The following is a 24,475-nucleotide window of genomic DNA, read 5'->3' as shown; positions in this document are numbered from 1 at the left end:
TAGCATGCCGCGACAGCGTGGACGTGAACCGTATGTGCAGTTGACGGACTTTGAGCGAGGGCGTATAGTGGGCATGCGGGAGGCTGGGTGGACGTACCGCCGAATTGCTCAACACGTTGGGCGTGAGGTCTCCACAGTACATCGATGTTGTCGCCAGTGGTCGGCGGAAGGTGCACGTGCCCGTCGACCTGGGACCGGACCGCAGCGACGCACGGATGCACGCCAAGACCGTAGGATCCTACGCAGTACCGTAGGGGACCGCACCGCCATTTCCCAGCAAATTAGGGACACTGTTGCTCCTGGGGTATCGGCGAGGACCATTCGCAACCGTCTCCATGAAGCTGGGCTACGGTCCCGCACACCGTTAGGCCGTCTTCCGCTCACGCCCCAACATCGTGCAGCCCGCCTCCAGTGGTATCGCGACAGGCGTGAATGGAGGGACGAATGGAGACGTGTCGTCTTCAGCGATGAGAGTCGCTTCTGCCTTGGTGCCAATGATGGTCGTATGCGTGTTTGGCGCCGTGCAGGTGAGCGCCACAATCAGGACTGCATACGATCGAGGCACACAGGGCCAACACCCGGCATCATGGTGTGGGGAGCGATCTCCTACACTGGCCGTACACCACTGGTGATCATCGAGGGGACACTGAATAGTGCACGGTACATCCAAACCGTCATCGAACCCATCGTTCTACCATTCCTAGACCGGCAAGGGAACTTGCTGTTCCAACAGGACAATGCACGTCCGCATGTATCCCGTGCCACCCAACGTGCTCTAGAAGGTGTAAGTCAACTACCCTGGCCAGCAAGATCTCTGGACCTGTCCCCCATTGAGCATGTTTGGGACTGGATGAAGCGTCGTCTCACGCGGTCTGCACGTCCAGCACGAACGCTGGTCCAACTGAGGCACCAGGTGGAAATGGCATGGCAAGCCGTTCCACAGGACTACATCCAGCATCTCTACGATCGTCTCCATGGGAGAATAGCAGCCTGCATTGCTGCGAAAGGTGGATATACACTGTACTAGTGCCGACATTGTGCATGCTCTGTTGCCTGTGTCTATGTGCCTGTGGTTCTGTCAGTGTGATCATGTGATGTATCTGACCCCAGGAATGTGTCAATAAAGTTTCCCCTTCCTGGGACAATGAATTCACGGTGTTCTTATTTCAATTTCCAGGAGTGTAGTTTAAAAATGTTCAGTGTGTGACTTAAATGATCTTCATCACTCTTGCCTTTCAAAAAGTCTTTGTCAAACCTGTCCGTCACAAATATATACTGTGCCGCCCCCCCCCCCCCTCCCCCCCACCCCTCTTCACATCTTAACATCTTACACTTCTTCCTTTGCTATCAATCTACTTGCTGAAGAGGGCTCTTCATCTGTATTTATCTGTCTGGATAATAATGGGCCACAGTTAAAAATGCTTATAGACCTCATTTGCACACCTCACAATTTATAGCATGCATTTCTCTGTCATTTGTTCCTCCCCCACATGTATTATTTATTATTACTTCCTTTTTTGTTGGATGACCCGTTCTTCATAGCTATTTGTTTACAATTTTAGTTTTTCTTTTATTCATATTTTGCCAACTGTAATTACTTATTACCATTCTTCTTCTTAAAGTTAGCTTGAATTTTTCTCTTTGTTCTCTAACAGCCACAGTGTAGGTTTCTTGTGATACATGTAATTTCCATAAGCTTCATAAATACTGTGTAGCTACAAAATGCAAAGGAATTTCATTCTGTGTGACAAATTAAAACTGTTTTCAGAACAGTGTAGATATTTAGCTCTTCCTGGGAGTACACAACCAATTGCAACTTGTGGAAGATCAAAACTTCAAGTCAGTTTGTGATGTGTGTGCAATGTAACACAAATGGTAGTACAGTGCTTGTGAAAGATTGATCAGATTCTAATCTAGCACATAGTTGTAGCTTTTCCTGTCAGTCAACACGGTGTGTACGCTGAAGAGTATAATAATCCTGCCTGAAAGACACTTACCTTCCTCTGTTTATTTAATTTCCCAGTAGAGGAATGAAATGCTTAATGTCTTCCATGAAAAGAACAAGTCATTTTCTTCTTTTTAAAATGAACACTCATTTTACTTTTTTGCCTGAAAATGATGATGATGACCTGTTCAAAGGTAAAATTAAATTTTTGAATTTTGCCACTTGAAGCATTGACTGTCAGAAGGCCACCAGTAGAACCTATACAGGGCACAGGGTACTCCACTTTGTTTAGGACAACATATCTATGGACAGGCAACCACTCACTTATAATGGACTGATGTATGATATTCATACTGGCTTTCAAGCTCTTGCTCTTTTCTAGCAAAAGTACACACATTTACACACACCCAGATGCGCACTTCCCCAGCAAGATAGTATTGATTATCGAGAGCCTGGTCTAAAGCCCCACTAACCTGTTTCTCACTGCCTTGCCTTGCCTTACCTTACCTTTTCCATTCTGGTTTCTGTCCAGACAGAAGACAGATGTGGGCTAGCACACACCCTCCCCTTCTCTTACAACTCCCTTTCTTCTCCTTCCCCTCTCTCTATATCTCATATATGCTTTACCCTCTGAAATCCTTTCATTTTGTTGTGCAACCACCAAGTCATCTGTCGAAAGACTTGACTCACACCAGCCCCTCCTTGCCTCGTGCTTCTCTCCCCACATCAACTGAGGCACCTGTTTTCAATAATCAGTCCAGCAAGGTCTTGAAAGCTAGTATGAATACTTTTTTCTGTTATGTGTGTTATGCTCCATACATCAGTCCACTATAGGTGAATGGTTGCCTTTCACTTAGAATCAGTCACCTGAAGTTTGTTGATGAAACAGACAACGTGGATGTTATGTGGCCTGTAGGGGCGTTCTTGTGTTAGTGAGATGATATCAGCAGAGTCTTAGTTTCAGCTGTGGCTTTGTACTTACCTCTTTGCTGTAGACTTCATGATTCTGTTGAGAATGTACAGGGAATCAGGTACAATAACATATTGAATGTTTTTAACTTTTTTTCGTCCTATAGTTTACTTTCACATAAGTTGTTGTGAAGTTTCAACATCACCGTATATTCATCCTAAAGTGGACTAATAATTTAGGTCTTGTTCTGAACAGTGGTATCTGCATTGTTATTGTATAACATAAATGGATTTTGTATCATCAAACACTGGGACATTACGAAATAGTAAATGTTGGAAAATTTGTGGTGTCACTGACGATGAATTACTGAGTATATTGGAGGAATCAGATGTAGAGTATCCAGAATTATTCAGATTTTCTGATGAAGATGATGTGATTGTTGATACAACTGTTGGTGAAGGCAGAATGACAACAATTGTGTTAGTAATGGCAAGATGAGTGTGATGATGAGTTTTTTTTAATGTCCCGCCGACAACGAGGTCATTGGAGACGGAGCGCAAGCTCGGGTGAGGGAAGGAAATCGGCCGTGCCCTTTCAAAGGAACCATCCCGGCATTTGCCTGAAAGGATTTAGGGAAATCACGGAAAACCTAAATCAGGATGGCCGGAGACGGGATTGAACCGTCGTCCTCCCGAATGCGAGTCCAGTGTGCTAACCACTGCGCCACCTCGCTCGATGTAATGGCAAGAGATTGATTGGTACTCGTCCAGTCACAGCACACTGTCATTGTCACTGTCACTAGTATTCATTTAAAAGGGCTTGTAATTATAGATCAAGAAAAAATTACAATAATAATTCCTTAGATTCTACAGAGAAGTGTGCTGTGAAACCACGCCCAAGTTCTCAACAGATTTTTTGAAAAGGGGGTAATTAATTGATTGTGACTAAGACCAACAGATACAATGCAATGTTTAGATGGTAAGTATGTAAATCAAAGTGTATGATCAAAATATTTTTTTGGATTAAAGGAGACCACTAACTCAAAATTAGAAGCATTGAGTTGTCTATCGACAATATACGAAAAGAAAGAAAACGAGCTGGAGTAAAATGACGACACAAATATACACATGTGTATGCCACTACATGGTGCTGGATGGACTAACAGTGCTAGCAGGAGGGCTAGGTTGCAGTGGGGCTAATGTCAGGTGGGATGGGTAGAGAGAGGCAGGGAGAGGGATTGGGGGTTTGTGGCTAGCAGCTCGGAGGGAGCCAGTTTGCCAACTAGAAATGCAGGGGGGAAGGGATGGCAGGTGTACACACTAGTAATGTGATGCATGGTTGTCAGAGGCAGTTGAGAGTGATACATGGTGAAGGTTACATGATTTGAGAGGTGGTATGATAATGGAGGAAGGGTCAACTGTTGGGTGGAGGATACAGGGAAACTAAGTTACCAGAGATTGAGGCTGGGACAATTATGGGAGTGGAGGTATGTTTTAAGGATAACTCCCATCTGCGTGGTTCAGAGAAGCTAGTGGTAGAGGGAAAGATCCAGATGGCCCATGTTGTCAAGCAGCCATTGTAATTTAGCATGTTGTGGTGAGCCATATATTGCAGTCAACTTCCTGGCAACAGTTTGATGGTGACCATTCATATTGGTGGGCACAGCTGTTTAGTAGTCATGCCAACGTAAAAAGCTGTCCAGTGATTGCAGCAGAGTTGCTGTATGACGTGGGTACTTTCACAGGTAGTCTGACCTCTGATGGGGTAGGATAAGTCAGAGACAGGACTGGAGTAGGAGGTGCTGGGTGGGTGGATTGGGCAGGTCTTTCACTTTGGTCTCTGCAGGGATATGATCCCTGTGGCAAGGGGTTGGGAGTGGGAGTGACATAGGGATAGACTAGGATGTTGTGTAGAGTGGGTGTAACAGAACACCACTTTTAATAGTAGGATGTCCCTCATTTTAAGGCATGATAAGAGATAATCAAGGCCATGGTAAATGATATGGTTCAGTTGTTACAGTCCAGGGTGATAGTGTGTGACAAAGGGGGGGGGGGGGGACACTCTTTTGTGGCTGATTCCTGGAGGTGGTGGGAGGATTGGGAGTGTGTGATGATATGGTGTCGGAAATCTGTTTTTGAACTAAGTCAGGGGCGAAGGGAGGGGCTATTGCCTGTCTTTGAAAGCCTTCATGAGACCTTCAGCATACTGGGCAAGACAGTTCTCGCCACTGCAGACACATCGTCCATGGGTGACTGGGTTGTACAGGAGGGACTTTTTGGTGTGGGAGGAATGGCAGCTATTGAAATGCAGGTGCTATTGGTGGTTAGTAAGTTTAATGTGGACAGAGGTGTGAATGAAGCCATCAGAGAGGTTGAGGTCATTGTTCAGTAAGTTAGTGCGTTGGGTAGAACAGGACCTTGTGAAGCAGATGGGAGAGAAGTTGTTGCGGTTGTGAAGGAATGTTGATATTGTGTCTTGGTACTGAGTCCAAGTCAAGAAAATATCCCTTCAAAGAAAAAGTAATTGAGAGACAGGATAGAATCCATAAGGAGTATAAGGAATGAAGTGGTGGGTTTGGAGTCTGAAGGACACTGGGAGATCATGAATTATTGGAAAGAAATGAGTCCTAAACAAATTTGCAAATTCTTTGGCATTATTGTGTACATGGGACTGGTGATAGTATATCCAACAATAGATTATAGAAGCACAAATGGTCTGTTAAAGAATAACATTTTGTCTACAATAATGAGCAAAAATTGCTTTCAATAACTCCTCCAGTACACTGATTTCACAGACAATAAATCAGGTACAAAAGATGGTGAAACTTAAATGTCATAAATAAGACATTAAGATTTTAAAACTGTCCAATAGCATTGGATATCTCTATATATGGTGACTCACAGATTGCATAAATTACGTGCCTAAAAACTTAGCAGAAACTGTCATGCTGGAGCTTAAGTATAATTATTTTGGTGAGCATTGAAAAGTTGTTACAGTTAACTACGCAAAACAGCAGCTTCAAAATATGACAGATTTTGTGTGGGCATTGATAAAGAACAGAAGGCATCTTCTATCAATTACTAAAAATATAAAAGACGTGGATTGGTAGAGAAAGTGTCATCTGTTGGCACTGTTGTTGGAAAGTGGAAGGACAGAAAGCAAATGTTCTTTCTGTCAACAAAGCATACATTGCAATATAGTTCCATAAGACAAAGCATGATCTGCAAATGAAAAACTACAACTAGCAGCTGTCACTGAATAACAACAAAAGAAAAACAAGAACTAGACATTTCAGATCAAATGGCTTTGTAGCACCATCACTATTTTTTCACATAAAATACCTTAATGATGCTGCCACGGCTAAAGCGAGAGGTAATGGAAGCGAGTCAGATTGGTGTTGACTAGACACTGTTCACTGTTACACCAGGGGTGGCCTAATGATACGACAAGAACTGCCACTACTTCGCCAGGCAATTACCAGATCTCAAGGCCATATGTGAAACCAGCAACGAAATGATAACCACACAGCACAAAGACAGCCACTGCGACTGCAGTGTGGTGGCCTGATTACTTCATGCCTGAGCCATAGGGTGTTAGGGCTACGTGACGGGTATTGATGCCTTGGCAAAACAAGTGCACACCAAGCCTGTATAAATACCCCTCATTTTTAAGTAGATGCATGCAGTATGGCAGCTGCAAGTGTGGTTTGCAAGTCAAGATGAATCTATGAGCTGCCACCACGAGACTTGGCCTCCACTTACTGCAGACTTACTGTTGACCGAGTCTCATGTTGTGGACTTACCTCCTTCCAGCCAGTGGGATATCTCTAGCTCTTGGGGTGTATTGTCACTGTCTATCAATTTTCATCTTAGTAGCAAAACAGGACTTGCAATTGTTTTGAGAATTTTTACAGTTTTAGCAACTTTATCCATTTGCATCTTAGACTTTTACATATCTATTCTGGAGGTAAAATAGTCCCCCATTCGGATCTCCGGGCGGGGACTACTCAAGAGGACGTCATCATCAGGAGAAAGAAAACTGGCGTTCTACGGATCGGAGCGTGGAATGTCAGATCCCTTAATCGGGCAGGTAGGTTAGAAAATTTAAAAAGGGAAATGGATAGGTTAAAGTTAGATATAGTGGGAATTAGTGAAGTTCGGTGGCAGGAGGAACAAGACTTCTGGTCAGGTGACTACAGGGTTATAAACACAAAGTCAAATAGGGGTAATGCAGGAGTAGGTTTAATAATGAATAGGAAAATAGGAATGCGGGTAAGCTACTACAAACAGCATAGTGAACGCATTATTGTGGCCAAGATAGACATGAAGCCCACACCTATTACAGTAGTACAAGTTTATATGCCAACTAGCTCTGCAGATGATGAAGAAATTGATGAAATGTATGCTGAGATAAAAGAAATTATTCAGCTAGTGAAGGAAGACGAAAATTTAATAGTCATGGGTGACTGGAATTCGACAGTAGGAAAAAGGAGACAAGGAAACTTAGTAGGTGAATATGGATTGGGGCTAAGAAATGGAAGAGGAAGGTGCCTGGTAGAATTTTGCACAGAGCACAACTTAATCATAGCTAACACTTGGTTCAAGAATCATAAAAGAAGGTTGTATACATGGAAGAAGCCTTGAGGTACTGACAGGTTTCAGATAGATTATATAATGGTAAGACAGTGATTTAGGAACCAGGTTTTAAATTGTAAGACATTTCCAGGGGCAGATGTGGACTCTGACCACAATCTATTGGTTATGAACTGTAGATTAAAACAGAAGAAACTGCAAGAAGGTGGGAATTTCAGGAGAGGGGACCCCAAACTGACTAAACCAGAGATTGTACAGAGTTTCATGGAGAGTGTAATGGAACAATTGACAGGAATGGGGGAAAGAAATACAGTAGAAGAAGAATGGGTAGCTTTCAGGGATGAAATAGTGAAGGCAGCGGAGGATCAAGTAGGTAAAAAGATGAGGGCTAGTAGAAATCCATGGGTAACAGAAGAGATACTGAATTTAATTGATGAAAGGAGAAAATACAGAAATGCAGTAAATGAAGCAGGCAAAAAGGAATACAAACGTCTCAAAAATGATATCGACAGGAAGTGCAAAATGGCTAAGCAGGGATGGCTAGAGGACAAATGTAAGGATGTAGAGACTTATCTCACGAGGGGTAAGGGGTAACTGCCTACAGGAAAATTAAAGAGACCTTTGGAGAAAAGAGAACCACTTGCATGAATCTCAAGAGCTCAGATGGAAACCCAATTCTAAGCAAAGAAGGGAAAGCAGAAAGGTGGAAGGAGTATATAGAGGGTCTATACAGGGGCGATGTTCTTGAGGACAATATTATGGAAATGGAAGAGGATGTAGATGAAGATGAAATGGGAGATACGATACTGCGTGAAGAGTTCGACAGAGCACTGAAAGACCTAAGTCGAAACAAGGCCCCGGGAGTAGACAACATTCCATTAGAACTACTGATAGCCTTGGGAGAGCCAGTCCTGACAAAACTCTACCATCTGGTGAGCAAAATGTATGAGACAGACGAAATTCCCTCAGACTTCAAGAATAATATAATAATTCCAATCCCAAAGAAAGCAGGTGTTGACAGATATGAAAATTACCGAACTAACAGTTTAATAAGTCACAGCTGCAAAATACTAACGCGAATTCTTTGCAGATGAATGGAAAAACTGGTAGAAGCTGACCTCGGGGAAGATCAGTTTTGATTCCGTAGAAATGTTGGAACACATGAGGCAATACTGACCCTACGACTTATCTTAGAAGAAAGATTAAGGAAAGGCAAACCTACGTTTCTAGCATTTGAGAGAAAGCTTTTGACAATGTTGACTGGAATAATCTCGTTAAAATTCTGGAGGTGGCAGGGGTAAAATACAGGGAGCAATACACTATTTACAATTTGTACAGAAACCAGATGGCAGTTATAAGAGTCGAGGGACATGAAAGGGAAGCAGTCGTTGGGAAGGGAGTGAGACAGGGTTGTAGCCTCTCCCCGATGCTATTCAATCTGTATATTGAGCAAGCAGTAAAGGAAACAAAAGAAAAGTTCGGAGTAGGTATTAAAATCCATGGAGAAGAAATGAAAACTTTGGGGTTTGCCAATGACATTGTAATTCTGTCAGAGACAGCAAAGGACTTGGAAGAGCAGTTGAACGGAATGGACAGGGTCTTGAGGGTATAAGATGAACATCAACAAAAGCAAAACGAGGATAGTGGAATGTAGTCGAATTAAGTCGGGTGATGCTGAGGGAATTAAATTAGGAAATGAGACACTTAATGTAGTAAAGGAGTTTTGCTATTTGGGGAGCAAAATAACTGATGATGGTCGAAGTAGAGAGGATATAAGATGTAGACTGGCAATGGCAAGGAAAGCGTTTCTGAAGAAGAGAAATTTGTTAACATCGAGTATAGATTTAAGTGTCAGGACGTCATATCTGAAAGTATTTGTATGGAGTGTAGCCATGTATGGAAGTGAAACATGGACGATAAATAGTTTGGACAAGAAGAGAATAGAAGCTTTCGAAATGTGGTGCTATAGAAGAATGCTGAAGATTAGATGGGTAGATCACATAACTAATGAGGAAGTATTGAATAGGATTGGGGAGAAGAGAAGTTTGTGGCACAACTTGACTAGAAGAAGGGATCGGTTGGTAGAACATGTTCTGAGGCATCAAGGGATCACCAATTTAGTATTGGAGGGCAGCATGGAGGGTAAAAATCGTAGAGGGAGACCAAGAGATGAATACACTAAGCAGATTCAAAAGGATGTAGGTTGCAGTAGGTACTGGGAGATGAAGAAGCTTGCACAGGATAGGGTAGAATGGAGAGCTGCATCAAACCAGTCTCAGGACTGAAGACCACAACAACATTCTGGTGTTATTCATACACCAGTTAGCATAATTCATAAATGAACTTTATAAAACATTAGTGGATTTTACTTTTCAGTGAACATCTGATAGTATTAGTCTTTTTAGTTCACAAATTTAATTCTGGTTTTTGTTCTAGTATCAGTGGAGTTTCATGGTGCTTGCTAATGACTGTGGATGCCTAATTTCAGATACTGTTTCGTTGCTGACTTGTATAAATAAAACTGTATAAAGGTCTTGGAAATCAGTTTCAAACATATTTTTCTGAATAATAAAAGACATTATAAATGTAGAATAGCTCCATTACAACTTGGCAGTAAACAATGCAGATCAATACTGCATGACGAGATAACAGTGAGCAGCAATGGTGCCAGAGTTATAGATAAGGACATCAAAGTCAGGACGTCTTGAGTACCAAGTACTCATTGGGTGTTGTCAACTGGAATGGCTGCTGCTGGGCTGCTTGTATGTTGTTACACACTCAGGGCATATACGCGGACTAGGAAAAAAAAATTCCCGGACTTTTTCCCAGATTTCCCCTACTAAAAATACACTTTCTCCTGGGTGAAAACACACTTTTTCTGTGTTAAGGGACAGTATATTTTCCCTCAGAACTGTAAAACTTATCTTTTGAATGGTTATGGTTTTTTACACGGGGGTAGAATTTCCCGGCACTTTAGAAAACGAAACTCGGGGGGAAAAAAAACATGTTTTGCAAAGATCTTTGATGTGAAGCAACATGTACCCTGCATATTTTCGTATTACAAAAGTATAAATTCTAATTACATCAAACACCACATGTTACTTTCCCAAGCATTGAAATCGAAATTGCGACGCGCTTTTGTAAGCCTGTCATAGCTCATGTCACGTGATCTCGCCAGCTGGTGGATATTCAGAGCATAGGACAAGTGATGTCAGCCAATTAGCAACATCACTGTTAAGTAGCACAAACACACAAACAAGCAAAGTTAATGATTTAAATTGATATACATAGTGTTACTACAAGAAAAGAAAAGCTTTCATGTATAATATTGGTCTCTAAGGTTAATAAGCTGCAAGAGAAACTAAGCTTCCACATATAACGTTGATCTTTCTGCGTGTGTTACACTTTAAGATATATCACACAAATACGCCAGTAAAATTTTTAATAACAAGATAAATGTCTGATCTCCTGGGCTCAAAATTGTTCTAAATGGCTCGTCGTCAAAGAGTTGATTTTTAAATGAGATTCAAACGCTGTGTGATTTAAGAAATACATTCTCGCACATAGTTCAACTTGCGTAAAAGGAAATTTACTTTGAAAGTACACTTTTCAAATCACCATTCGCAATATTTTCCCGTGACCTGTTAGAAATAGGTTTGTTTCAGCAGTTGACAAAGAGTGCCAGATGACAGGCACCACTGCACTTGTGCAGCTACAATGACATAGGAGGCCCGTATGTTCATAAATGTAAAACAATAAAAGATCTTACATTATGACATAAAAGAAACAAGACATCAGAGGATACCCCAAGAGCACCGGAATTTCGTGAACCATACTAAAATGTGCACATTTAAAGTGCACATTCATATGTCCAGCTTCCCAATGGAGTGGTCCTCGCCCTGATCTTAAGCTTTTCAGTGTGGTTTTTGGGATGTAAATTTTCTTGGAGTACCAGTACTGTATTATCTCATATTTGGTTGTTGTTGTTGTTGTTGTTGTTGTTTTTTTTTTTTTTTTTTTTTTTTTTTTTTTTTTTTTTTTTTTTTTTTTTCATAATACCATACGTGCTAGAAGATGAAAATGTGTACTTAAAATGCAGCCAATAGTGTGGAATTAAAGACTTGGTTTCAAATAAATTGACTGCCTCAGTGGAAAAGATTAATAAAAGCCAAATTTCTTTGGCAAACTGACAAAAACAACTTCATTGTTCTGCAAGGGGATTAATGCTTGACCATCAGAAAGATGGAAATAAAATAAAATCTGAAACTAACAACAAATTTTTGCCTTTTGTAATTATGTGAATGTATTTTAATCAGCTTGATAGCTTCCGGCCACAGAAATCAGTTTTGTTTTCATTTGATGTGAGAGCATTAAACAAAGAGAAAGCAGCTAGATCACTAAATAATGTAAACACAGGTCACATGGAGACTACCCACTTCCTCCCTGTAACTCAGACTGCTCTGCACATCAGCCCCGATCTACGATATTTCCGAACTGGGACAATACTTTATTGCACCCTCACCCCCCGTCCAACGAGCGATAGATCAAAAATTTAAAAAGAAACGACTTTTCAAAAATATGTTCATTTTGTGGCACACATCTATCTGAAGAATCTGATACATAAAACATGTGGGTTCGAAGAAATGTAAGACATGTTATTTGATCTTAAGTGTGCCAAAGTGCGGTGCCATGCCTCTTCACACAGCATTCTTCTATTGCATGTCACTGTATTTCGCTCTGTGGAATTGAGTCAACCAGTTTGACATCCTGCCCACCCCCCCTCCTCCTCCTCCTCCTCCTCCTCCTCTCTCTCTCTCTCTCTCTCTCTCTCTCTCTCTCTCTTTAGCTCGCTATTAATACTGGATGGCATTATTTGTAATCGGGAGAACAAGAACTCTTCAGAAAATTTGCACTCTTTGAATTAAATATAGGTTACATAAAACCAGTTAAGACAAGAGACAAACAAGACAGTACCCATTTCTTCAATCCTTAGCTCCTAGCATTTTTTTCTCTCTAATCTTGCTACAGCTTTACATGGCGTGCTTTCTTTTCTGCAAAAGAATCTATTACCTCGTCAAAGTTCGTCAAATGTTTTGCTACATGAAAAATCGAAATGTCGTCGTCTAATACTGAAAAAGCTGTTAATACAAATAGCACCCAAGACTGGTGTGGTTTCTCGATCTGATTAGGTATATTTTGTCACTGTCTGCTCGATAAAACAAAACAGGCCTTTGTAATATTGCAGCAATTTTAACACACACTAAATAAATGAGACTGTTTTGGCACAAATGGTCACTTTTTATAACACGACAGAATATAATTCAACAAGTACCAAATTTCAAATGCCTGTTAGGCCTACTATAAGCAAAAAGCTTTATGTTAGGAAATAGTTTAACATTTCTTTCATATGCTCCAGTATCTCAAGCGTGAGATCGAAAAATAGTAGTACGAAATTTTTATATAAATTTGGAATCTTGATATCTGTGCGATGTCCCCGTTTCTTCTCCTTCCTCGTTCTAACAATCTTATCACTAATTCTGTAACTATTCCTGCCATTTTCAAAACTTATTCGCCGATTAACTTCACTAACCCTGTCAGAATCATCGGTTTTGTTATCCCGCGATTATTCTCCGGTCGGGCGTTGTTAAATGTTCATAGAACACATTTTCCATGCTGCTTCCAGAACAGAACTTAAGCGGCTGCTAGCCTGGGACTGTACAACTGGCCCTAGTGTAGCATTTGGGCCAAACATTTTCTGTCAAAATTTCATTTTCTTGGGTACACCAAGAAGATAATATGTAATCTTTCTTACCTGTTATTCCTGTTAGCCGTTTATTTCCACTCTGGTTGCCTGAAAATGTGGATTTCGCTAGTAAATATAACGACGCTGATCATTCGCAAACCCAATCAACCACGTAATTGGACAGCGATTGGCATTCATCCATTCGGCTTTATTCCATCCAGATCGCATAGCCCCGTCCCCTTTTGTCTGCAGAAAAGTTTATTTCTGGATATAAAGAGAATTCCCCTGACAGACATCATATACACTATGTACGCATTCAAAAATCAACTTATGATTCATTCAGAAATCAACTTAGGAGGTGTTAAAAAAACCAACATGGATGTGTTCAAAATCATACGAATAATCAATAGACCAATGTGCGCTGGATGCTAGGCACTTTGTGAAACAAGGTTTTTTCCTTCAAGAATATGAATGTGCGCCCCCACCCGAAATTGCCAACTGGGGACAGATACATCGGATCGGTCCCCCCCCCCCCCCCCCCCACCTCCTAGATCCTGTGCAGGGCGTGAGTCTGGCAGCTTGGGCACGCCAGTAAAATTTTTCCCAGTAGTTTTAGGTGCTTACTGCGACTGCTTACACAACCAACAGCCACATTTCTGCAGCCAGAAGTGGGAGAAGATATACGGCTCAACTGCGCATGCGCATGAGCCTGATATAACGAATCTAATATAAACAGTTGTGACGTCACGTTCATCGGAGGCAATTTGTTGTTATGAAGCATTGCATAGTCTTCCTAAAGCCTTCAACACATTTTGCTGATGGCAGACGCTTGTGTGAGTACTGTGTTTTGTTGTTGTACATGGCGCATTTCCTTTGCAATTTAAGTTTTATTTTGGTTTTTTTCTCTCTTTTATCTTTTATTGCTGCAGTATTATTCTGCAGTAGAGGGATACAGTAATAATATCCTTTGTTAGAGTATCGGTTCTTACCAGTCAAAATTACAAAAATTTAACTGAAAACTAAAACCATTCTCAGAATTCTAAAAAAATTCCCAAGCTTTACCCAGATCTCCTGGTTGTCCTGGGTCGTATACACCCTGCACACTTAACTGCTGGCTATGACATTACCAGTGCCCACAATAATGCCATGTATGGACAAATGTTGCCTGTACAGTAACTGGATTTCACACCACATTTAAGTATAGGCCGCTGTCTCTATTAAAGATGTTGTCCACAATTTTTATTTTATTGGCTTCTTTAATTACTCACACTGTTTCAAAAATTTGTTAATGTGAGCCACAACAGTGGTGTCATCAAACTCAGTTGGATGACCTATTTCCAGAGTATGCTTAGTTATAGCTTGGGATAGAACAGGCAACAGCATCTCTTGCGCTCCTTGCTGTTTTGTTCCACAGGGCAAATTTTTTGTCTGATGGAAGTTCGTCCACACAGTGTATAGTGCAAACTTCAAGCATTCTGAGACCAGTCACATCTTTTACATCTCCATAGTTGGATTTTTGATGGAGGCCTGAAGATCAGTTTGATTTTGTTTCTTCAGAAGACGGCTTATCTTACATGACACTAAGCCATAGAATGGCTGGTCTGAGAATGCTTGGAATTTACAAAACTTAGGTGTTATGTAGGTTAGTGTGGAAAGGGATAATGACAAATGCTGTATGTAATATGTAGTCCACATCCGCACTTGCACAGTAAAATTTATTAAACAACCAGTTTCAGAAGTTAAGAATCCATTTTCAGGCTTTCTACACGATTACTGACATGCACCATATGGCGGTTTGCAGAGTATGTATGTAGGTGTCGATGCTGTAGCAATCTACTTACATAATTGGAATGGTAGAATACTTACAATTAGTGATGAAGCCACCACTTCATTGTAGAGAGTTGACAAAAAATTGTAATGTAAACCCGTATATAAAATTATAGTAGCCATAACATAAAAATGTACAGTTAAAACAGCATATGGACAACAAAAACTGATCTTAATTGGTTAATCAGCTTAGAATGCAGAGATATTCCTTACTCTTAAGTAAGGTGAATGACGTCCATTCTCAGGCAACTTGCTGTACATGTTTTGTTTCACTGCAGTCTCCACAGCTGCTCTGAGGTATTCCGGCCACAAATTCCTCATGTTCCACTTTGCGAGTGATATTGCCACAAAAAATGGAGTCGAATAAACATGAACATGAGTAAGTCACCTAGCATTGGACACCGTTATTCTTTCTTCTGTACACAATAAGAAATAATGTTGCATACTGAACAGACATAAGAAAAGGGCATCAGCACTTTTTTTGCTGATTGGCTGATTAAGATCACTATTTTAATCCTACATTTTTATGTTAGGGCTACTACTTACACACTAAATTCTTGTAAAAGCACCATGATAAAATGGCAGTAGAAAGTATTCCAGTATGATTATAAAAGCAGATTTTTTTGTAGAGTTTGCACGTTGTCAGAACCTTTGGTTTTATCATGCGGAAAACTTGAAAATGGACCTCCAAAAATGGTCATGCAACAAATTTTACTATGCAAATGGGACCATATGCTGTATCCAGACACTTGCTCTTGATTCATGCCACTATGGCAGATATTACTTTCCAAAAGTATTTTTATTTTCTTAATTACTCTGCATAAAAACTCCTCATTTAGTAGACTGTGTACTATAATTTCTGACTATTTTGCTGCTTCTGTCATTTAAGGTGTCTGAGCTGAGGTGTCCAAATCAGAAAAGGATATGCAGGTTATAAGTTTAGTGCCATGCAGACAGAGGGAAAGGGACATAGGCCTTCCTTCATTGCAAGAGACTTGTAATACAGGTAATGAAAAATTCAAATTAATTTCTGGAACTCAGCTTCTCCTATATATGTATACAATGTCCTTACCACTATTTGTACAACATATGAACTGAAAAGAACCTGCACCTGAGACCAAAACAGGGAGATGATATCCTCCACACTGACAGGATTGTTACTAACATCTCTTACTCTTCTGCCACTGCTCAATTTTGTTCAGTCCTGTCATCACAAGAAAAGAAAGTGAAGACACACTGTAGATCAAAACAGTGTTTCACAGGTTTGCAAGCTTGCCATAACATATATAAATATAAATTTTCTTCAAATCTAAATTTGGAATTTATTCTGCAGAATTCCATTAGATCAGAAATGAAAACCCATGATCCACAATGCTTCTTAATTGAACTTTAATTAGCTGTCACTCCATAACTGGCATAAATTAATGATTTATTGGTCTTTTGAACACTTATGTAAATGCTGTTTGTTCATTTTTATTAATCATATCTACAACTGAAGGCACTATTATTACATCAGAACATGTCACATGTAGGCATAAACACTTTGTTGTTAGTGGCAAATTAATGTTTTCCCATCTTATGAATGAATGTTCGAAACCATATGATAGCAGTTGCTGCACTAAGGCCATACCTGAAAAATAAAAATTGTCTCTTATTAACATACAGAAGAATCAAAATATGAACTAAATAAATGAGGTACTCTCAAGTTAACCATGTGAAGATACGCTGAATGTTGATATGCAGTATGCAGTTAGATGATTACAGCATCACTACCATCAACAAAAAATTGCTTATTTTGAATCTTACTAAGAAGTGTCATTATGAGAAGAAAAATAAATTGAGTGACAGTACACAAACTAAAAGGACGGAACAGAAGGAATGACAACAATTAGTCCAATACCATACAAGGTTGTTCCCCATCCCCAACATTAGTGCACATCAGACGCTATGTAAATAATGGCAGTATTAAATCCCGCCACCCCTCCCCTCTATACCAGGACTATTACATGTTTCCAGTAATTCTTATATTGTACACTGATCAACACATTACACATCACATCAAACATTTTGACATGGTCCACAGTAGATCAAGGAATAACAAGGGGACACTGATTGTATCATTCCTTCAAATATACCGTATTTACTCGAATCTAAGCCGCACTTTTTTTCCGGTTTTTGTAATCCAAAAAACCGCCTGCGGCTTAGAATCGAGTGCAAAGCAAGCAGAAGTTCTGAAAAATGTTGATAGATGCCGCCACAACTAACTTCTGCCGTCGAATATATGTAGCGCTACACAAGCATCCTTTGTAGGCACAAAGATAAATACTGGCGCCAAAACCTCTGCGTCAGTAAATAAAAATAAAAAAAATTGGAAGACGAGCATTTTTCTCCGCCCGAGTTTCGACCACTGCATTTTCATACATTATCCAACGAAGTAAATACAAATTCCGTATTGTCCATCTTCGAATTTCAATGTACTACGAAAATCCGACTGGTAACTCTACATTCTGAATTTTTTCCTACCTGAGAGAAGAGATGGTTGCTAATAGGAACCTGATGAAATGTGAATCACATGCAGTATTCTCTTCACCACAAGAATAATAGGAATATAAACATTTTGCCATGTATTCTTTCGTGTTTGCTTCTATCTCATTTAAATCCTGTCTGCCAAATAAACTACGAAACTAGAGTGAGACAACAGCAAACGCGGAAGAATATACGTATCGTGTCATGTTTATATTCGTATTACTCTTATGCCTAATAGTGATACAGTCAGAAATGAAGCACGGCAACTGACTAGATTTTTAAATCTAAGATGACTAATTTCTGTGCAGAATTTGATGTACTAAAGAAGCGGCCGCAAAGATTTTCAAACGGAGAAAAATTTTCGCCAAACTCTCGTTCAGAACATGTTATATCATACGCAGTCTATTATTTGGTTCTTGTTGATCATTATCAAAGAAAGCAGCAGTGTAAGTAACAACAAATAGCAGTCTCTTGCCATTGTTTCGCTAATGTGACGATTCCTCTCTTTTTTTTAATTGTAGGCGGCGGTAGCGCGCACAAAAGCAAGCCATGCCGCGAGCAGCGACAGGCCGTAAACACGCACTATCAGAATGCGACAAACAATGCATGACACAGTATAGTAATGCATTTTCAGCTTAGAGTGACTGACGTAAACACCTATAACATTGAAAACGGCACTTATCAGATCAAAGCAAAATAAGCAATCTATTCAAACCAGACGAAGCACGTGAAAAAGGAAGGGTATCCATATGAATACGGACGGAGCGCCTGACGCATGGCAATGACTACCTGGTAAAGCTTAACTGCTAAGCTTTCGACTCGAACCAAACTACTATAGCTGTATCGTCATTCATTCGACCTAAATTGTGTCTCATATTACAATGGACCAACTTTGTTTCGATTTGGAGGTGCGGCCTAAAACTTTTCGCTCCCCTTGAATTTCGAGACTCAAATTTAAGGTGTGGCTTAGATTTGGGAATTTTTTTCCCCCTTATTTCGAGTCTCATATTTCAGGTGCGGCTTAGATTCGAGTGCGGCTTAGATTCGAGTAAATACGGTAAGTATTTATTTGATAATAAAAAAGAAAAATTCACTCAAAAAAGCTATGAACTTATGAGACACAATTGCTGGTCAGTACTTATCTCCAGGAGATAAAAAATTACCACTGATGATACACAAATATAAAAACACAAAACTACTCTCGCTTTTGGAACAATTGTTTCATTCTTGGAGAAGAAAGTGGGATAGGTTGTGTAGGGTTAAAAAGGAAGGGAAACTCACTCAGAACCCATCATGAGAGGAATTCACCTGTTATGGGGGCAATGGGAGACTAAGATGGAAGGAGGGCAGAGGCTGAAGGTATGACTTCGGAAGGTAAGTACCACCCACCAATTATGTCTTATAATTTCATAATTATTTACTAAAATATTCGTTTTCTTTGGTATATCTGCATCTGACAACAGGTATAAATTTTAACTTTTGTCAGTTTTTGACATCATACAGCACACCAAGTGGTGTTTCTTTTCTTATTTTTTATTTCCACTACACTTGTAAACTGCTCCGTCTCTGCCCCTGCAGTGATGCCGTGTCAGGTACCCGTTGGTCTGCGGTCAAGAATCACTAATTCCATGTGTTTGATTACACTCTGTCCTGTGAACTCGTTCTGCTTTATGTTTAGTTGTGTCTGGCAATGCCTAACACAATACAAAATTGAGTGTGAAGGCTTGGAAACATACAAGTCCAGAAAATCTTGCAATGGACCAAATTTATTATGGAACAAATATAGCAGAGATGCTGAGTCCCAGATAGACACAACAAAAAGACTGTCACATATAAAGCTTTCGGATAGTAAGGCCTTTGTCAAAAATAGATGACAAGTTCCCCCCCCCCCCCCCCCCTCCACACACACACACACACACACACACACACACACACACACACACACACACACACACAAAGGCACGTGCACATGACTGCAGTCAGGTAACTGAGGCCACACTGTGAGTGTGAGCAGCAGCATCAGTGCATGATGGGAGTGGCGAGTGGGTGAGGGTAAGGAGGAGGCTGGGGCAAGTGAGAGGTGGGGAGCAGGGATAGTGGAAAAGGCGAGAAGTAAAATACTGGGTGCAACAGTAGAATGAGAGCTGTATAGTGCAGGAATACGAACAGGGAAGGGGTTGGATGACCAAGGACAATTACTAACGAAGGTTGAGGCCAGGAGGGTTATGGGAATTTAGGATATATTGCAGGGAAAGTTCCCACCTGCGCAGTTCAGAAAAGCTGGTGTTGGTGGGAAGGAGCCATATGGCACAGGCTGTGAAGCAGTCACTGAAATGAAGGACATTGTGTTGTGCAGTGTGCTCAGCAACAGGGTGGTCCACTTGTCTCTTGGCCATTAATGCTGACTGACAGCTTGTTGGTTCTCATGCCCAATTAAAATGCAGCACTGGTTTCACAGGTAGCCCTTTCTTTGATGAGGTTGGTGGTGTTTGTGACCGGACTGGAGTAGGTGGTGGTGGGAGGATGTATGGGACAGGTCTTGCATCTAGGTCTATTACAGGGGTATGAGCTATGAGGTAAGGGGTTGGGAGCAAGGTTAGTGTAGGAGTGGATGAGTATATTTTGTACAGGTTTGATGGACGGCGGAATAGCACTGTGGGAGGGGAGGGAAGGATAGTGGGCAGGACATTCCTCATTTCAGGGCATGATGAGAGGTTGTCAAAATCCAGGTGGAGAATAATTCAGTTGCTCCAGACCTGGGTGGTACTGAGTTATGAGAGGAATACTCCTCTGTGACCAGAAAACAGGAGTGTGGTGGGAGACTGGAAAGATAAGGCATAGGAGATTTGTTTTTGTACAAAGTTGGGAGGATAATTACAGTCTGTGAAGGCTTCAGTGAGACCCTTGGTATAGTTAAAGAGGAACTGCTCATCACTGACGACCCTGTGTGGCTAGGCTGCATGGAAAAGACTTCTTGGTATGGAACGGGTGGCAGCTGTCAAAGTGGAGATACTGCTGGTGATTAGTAGGTTTGATATGGATGGAGGTACTGATGTATCCATCTTTGAGGTAGAAGTCAATATCTAGGAAGGTGGTTGTTGGGTTGAGTAGGACCAGGTGAAGTGGACCACCATGTTGCTGAGCACGCTGACAAACGTGACATCCTTCATTTCAATGACTGTTTCGCAGCCTGTGCCACATGGATGCTTTCCATCAACATTATATTTTCGGAATTGCACTTTCCCTGCAATATATCCTATGTTCCCATAACCCTTCTGGCCTCAACCTTCATTAGTCATTGTCCTCAACCATCTAACCCCTTACCTGTTCCCATTCCAGCGCTACACAGCCCTCATTCCACCATCGCACCCAGTCTTTTTACTTCTCTCCTTTTCCGCTACCCCCCCCCCCCCCACCCCGCCCTCCCCACCTCTTGCCAGCCCTCCGTCTAATCTGTAGCACTTCACTATCAGCCATCTCCACCCTACTATCCCTCCCCCTCCCTGCCCCAGCCTCCTCCTTACCCCCACCCAGTTGCTACTCCCATCATGCTACTGTTCGCAGTGTAGTCTATTTTTGACAAAGGCCTTACTGGCCGAAAACTTTATTTGTGGTAGTGCTGTACCTATCTGTGATTCAGTATCTAAAGTTATATTGCCAGCTCAAGAGTGACATTTTTGTTGGCTATGCATTTACTGCATATGCAGGACATCAGGCCTATGCTTTATTTGGACAAAACTTGTGTCATGCCAAATTTATTTGTTCATATGATTTTACATGACTCCAAAGGAAGTGAACACTTCCAACACTTTTGTTTAGTGAGTACTGATGTGATATGTGTAGTGGTGATGAGTCTGTAAGAGCTGCAAATATAATACCTTCGGGCAACAGCGAATATTCTCTGTTGTGTTAAGGTGAGCTGTCAGTATGCAGGTTCTTGCATTCTCCCATGCACACAATATCTCACAAGTGAATCTCATTCATAGATGACACAATACAGTAATGATGTCTCTGATGTTATGAAAATTAATTGTATAATTTTCTCATCCCTTACGTTACCAAGCAGGGTAATTTGACTACGAGCTAAGTATTTGGAGTTTCATGACTTTGTCCTAAAATAACTGGAATTGTATTCACACTCCTGACTGTCCATTTTTTGTTTTTATAGTTATTGATGGGATTGTGAGACTTTCCCATTTTACAGGAAATGTCTTATTTTCTTGTTTGTCAAAAAATGAAGGTTTTACAAAATGCTTCCTCATTATCTTCATTATTTAAGTTTTCCATTGTTTATTTCTAATAAGAAAGAAATTCTGAAGGAATTTTTGGTGACAAAGAAAAAAGTTCCTTCATCAATGTTTAGATTCAAAAAGCACTTGATTGTAGTTTTCTAACCTGAAAGTATGGTGCCATGGATATCAAAGACAAAATGGCAATAGAGAACAGCAGCGTTAAGAGGAACTAGGTGGTGCTCACTAAGAATTTTAATGGAGGTTGCAAACAAGCAACACAGATTGGCAGGAGAATAATTGGAGGTGGCAGAAACTCAGCATGATTGAGCTGGCATTTTGACTCAGAAAAAGCAACATGGAGGAAAGAGCTAGAAAGAGCTTGGTCTTTGTAAAGAGGCACTGAAAGCATGTGGTACTGAAATTCCAACAGTTGCTATTCTACCCCAGTTTTCCAAGTAACCAACACCAGTGTGATAACAAGACTGTGTTGTCTAATGTGCAAGAAACCTGATTGTAATATAAACAGAAGAAAGACTTATTGTGAAGTGAATGTTGTGTAAAAATGTACCTGAATGAACAGTGCAAAAATGTTATTTTGAGGACAAGTACTACTTTACTGCATTTACAGCCAAAATTATACATTTTTAATTTTACAAATGTCCAATATTGAATTTCTCGTATGAATGATATAAAATGTATTGTAATTTATATCTATGTTGAGTTTAAAGACTGATAATAATTTTAAAAACTGTATTTCAATACTAAATAAAGCTATTCATTGAAAATAACAGAATCTAAACACGTATGTTACACTAAATCACAAAACTGTCTAGGACTAGTCAAAATACAGGTGTCAAAATGCTTTCTCACTGAAAGTTTCTAAGCAAATTTGTCAGCAATGAGGTTATTCATTGAACAGATGAAACAAGTTTCACAACTCTTACAGCATTTTATTTTTTTATCTCTGAATACATTTATTTTCATTACAAAATACATAAATAGCATGCAGCTATAAACTTTGAGAATGTTTATACTTTTTTTTCCAGTCCATATACGTTAGTGATTTTGGCTGTTTCCAAAGTTGAAGTAAAAAAATAAAATACTATTTTTTTTCTTGAGAAATTCTTGTAATGTTAGATTTTATTAATCTTCATGATGATTGGCAATAATTTTCTTTTGGAAAGTATTCCACCATATTTTAGATTAAAGATAAAGATGTGCAACATGTCCTTTTTCGTTAACATTTTGAAATTATCACTAAGTGGCAATTGTGTAAGGCAGTGAGATGACCTTGATCTGTCTATTTTTGTGACGACTGGTCCAGTTTTGCCCCTATTCCTAGAGGTGCTGTTTCATTTCTCATTATGCCACCAGTCCATTTCACTTTTAGCATTTTTCTCCACAGTCCATCTCATAACTATCCGAGTATTTTGCCTTTCTTCTCCACGTCTACGATTCACTGCCATGCAACATTCCAGACAAGCTATTTGACAAATCCCTTTCTTTATTCTATCGTAATTCTTTTTGCCATCACAAAACGCATCACATTTTCAGAAGCTCTTTTACCTATAAACATTCTACTTATTTCCTCCACATAGCTTCAATTACTTGCCACCAAACTTCTTAGGTAACCAAAATATTTTACTTTTTCCAAGGTCTTCCCTTACAAATATATTTTGACAGAACCTTCATGTTTCCACCAACATTTATCCATATTCCAAAGTCTTTTCTCACTCTTACAATCCTCTCCATCCTAGATTTTAGTTCCTCTTGTGATTCAACCAACACTGCTTGATCATCTTCATACTTAATTGTTTTTATCCTTTCTAGTCCTTAACCTGTTAGCATAAACATGGAAAACTGTTGATGACAAACAATACTATTTTCTTCCAATAGCTCTCTCATCTGTTTCCTCATTGTCCAGCTTTACTGACATTTTATTTACACATGATACAAGTGTAATTGTAACATCAGGCTCACAGCGAATGAGCTGACTAACCTGCACTAAAACTCAGCAAATTCGGGGCACTCTATTTGCACTGACATTCAATTCTCCAGGTTTCAGGGACTGCCAATAGACAAGAAGCTCTTGTCAAAGGCACATATTCGTAACCTCCTCAGAAATTGAGTGCAAGTAGTTTATAATTAGAATACAGTCAACAGCCGGAAAGAGTGATGTTTATCTACTTTGTATACAGTGATAGGGGACAATGGGACAACTAAGGCACAAAGAGCAATTTTAGCCCAAAGACAAGACACCAGGACCATCTCTGATGTCAATTCAGGTACCTCATGTTAACAGAACAGAGGATCTTACACAGAATCACAGTAGATCTATTTGCTTATGAGATTTGTGGTTGACTGCATGAACTTATTTAAACAAGCAGCAGCATTCACTCAGTTAAAAAACAATTCAGAGGAATGATATTATATGCTGCAAACATATCCGTAACTACTATTCTAAAAGGAACTATTCTAAAAGGATGCAGCACACAGAAATTTAAATTTTCAATAGGCTTTTGAAAGAGTTGAAGGCTGTTAGTGATCAACCAGAAGGTCTTCAAATTGAGGCTTAATCTCTTTCTCTTAGAAACCCCACTTCACCGCATGAATACTTCTGGTACACTTAACTGCAATTCAGTGAACTGAAAGAAAAATTAGACACTACTTTCAATATGCAAGTACTTCAGGGGAATACAA

The 24,475-nt window shown here is 40.2% G+C and overlaps 2 protein-coding genes across 2 annotated transcripts in view; one reads left to right on the top strand and one right to left on the bottom strand.

Moving 5' to 3' along the window:
- The window catches only part of LOC126188099 (G-protein-signaling modulator 2), a 163,547-nt gene extending 147,626 nt beyond the window's left edge, over nucleotides 1-15,921 (top strand). Inside the window, exon 14 of the transcript XR_007537822.1 lies at nucleotides 15,907-15,921. The gene's annotated coding sequence lies outside the window, so the exon portion shown is untranslated. The remainder of the gene's footprint in view (nucleotides 1-15,906) is intronic.
- Nucleotides 15,922-16,474: 553 nt separating this feature from the next.
- Nucleotides 16,475-24,475, bottom strand: part of LOC126188121 (surfeit locus protein 1) — a 62,454-nt gene continuing 54,453 nt past the window's right edge. Inside the window, exon 7 of the mRNA XM_049929597.1 lies at nucleotides 16,475-16,647. Coding sequence (XP_049785554.1) covers nucleotides 16,578-16,647 — 70 coding nt within the window. The 3' untranslated portion in view covers nucleotides 16,475-16,577. The remainder of the gene's footprint in view (nucleotides 16,648-24,475) is intronic.

Source organism: Schistocerca cancellata, chromosome 1 (assembly GCF_023864275.1).
Source record: "Schistocerca cancellata isolate TAMUIC-IGC-003103 chromosome 1, iqSchCanc2.1, whole genome shotgun sequence".
Classification (NCBI taxonomy): Eukaryota; Metazoa; Arthropoda; class Insecta; order Orthoptera; family Acrididae; genus Schistocerca; species Schistocerca cancellata.
Note: the sequence above shows the minus strand (reverse complement) of the source record. Positions and strands in the feature narration are given on the sequence as shown.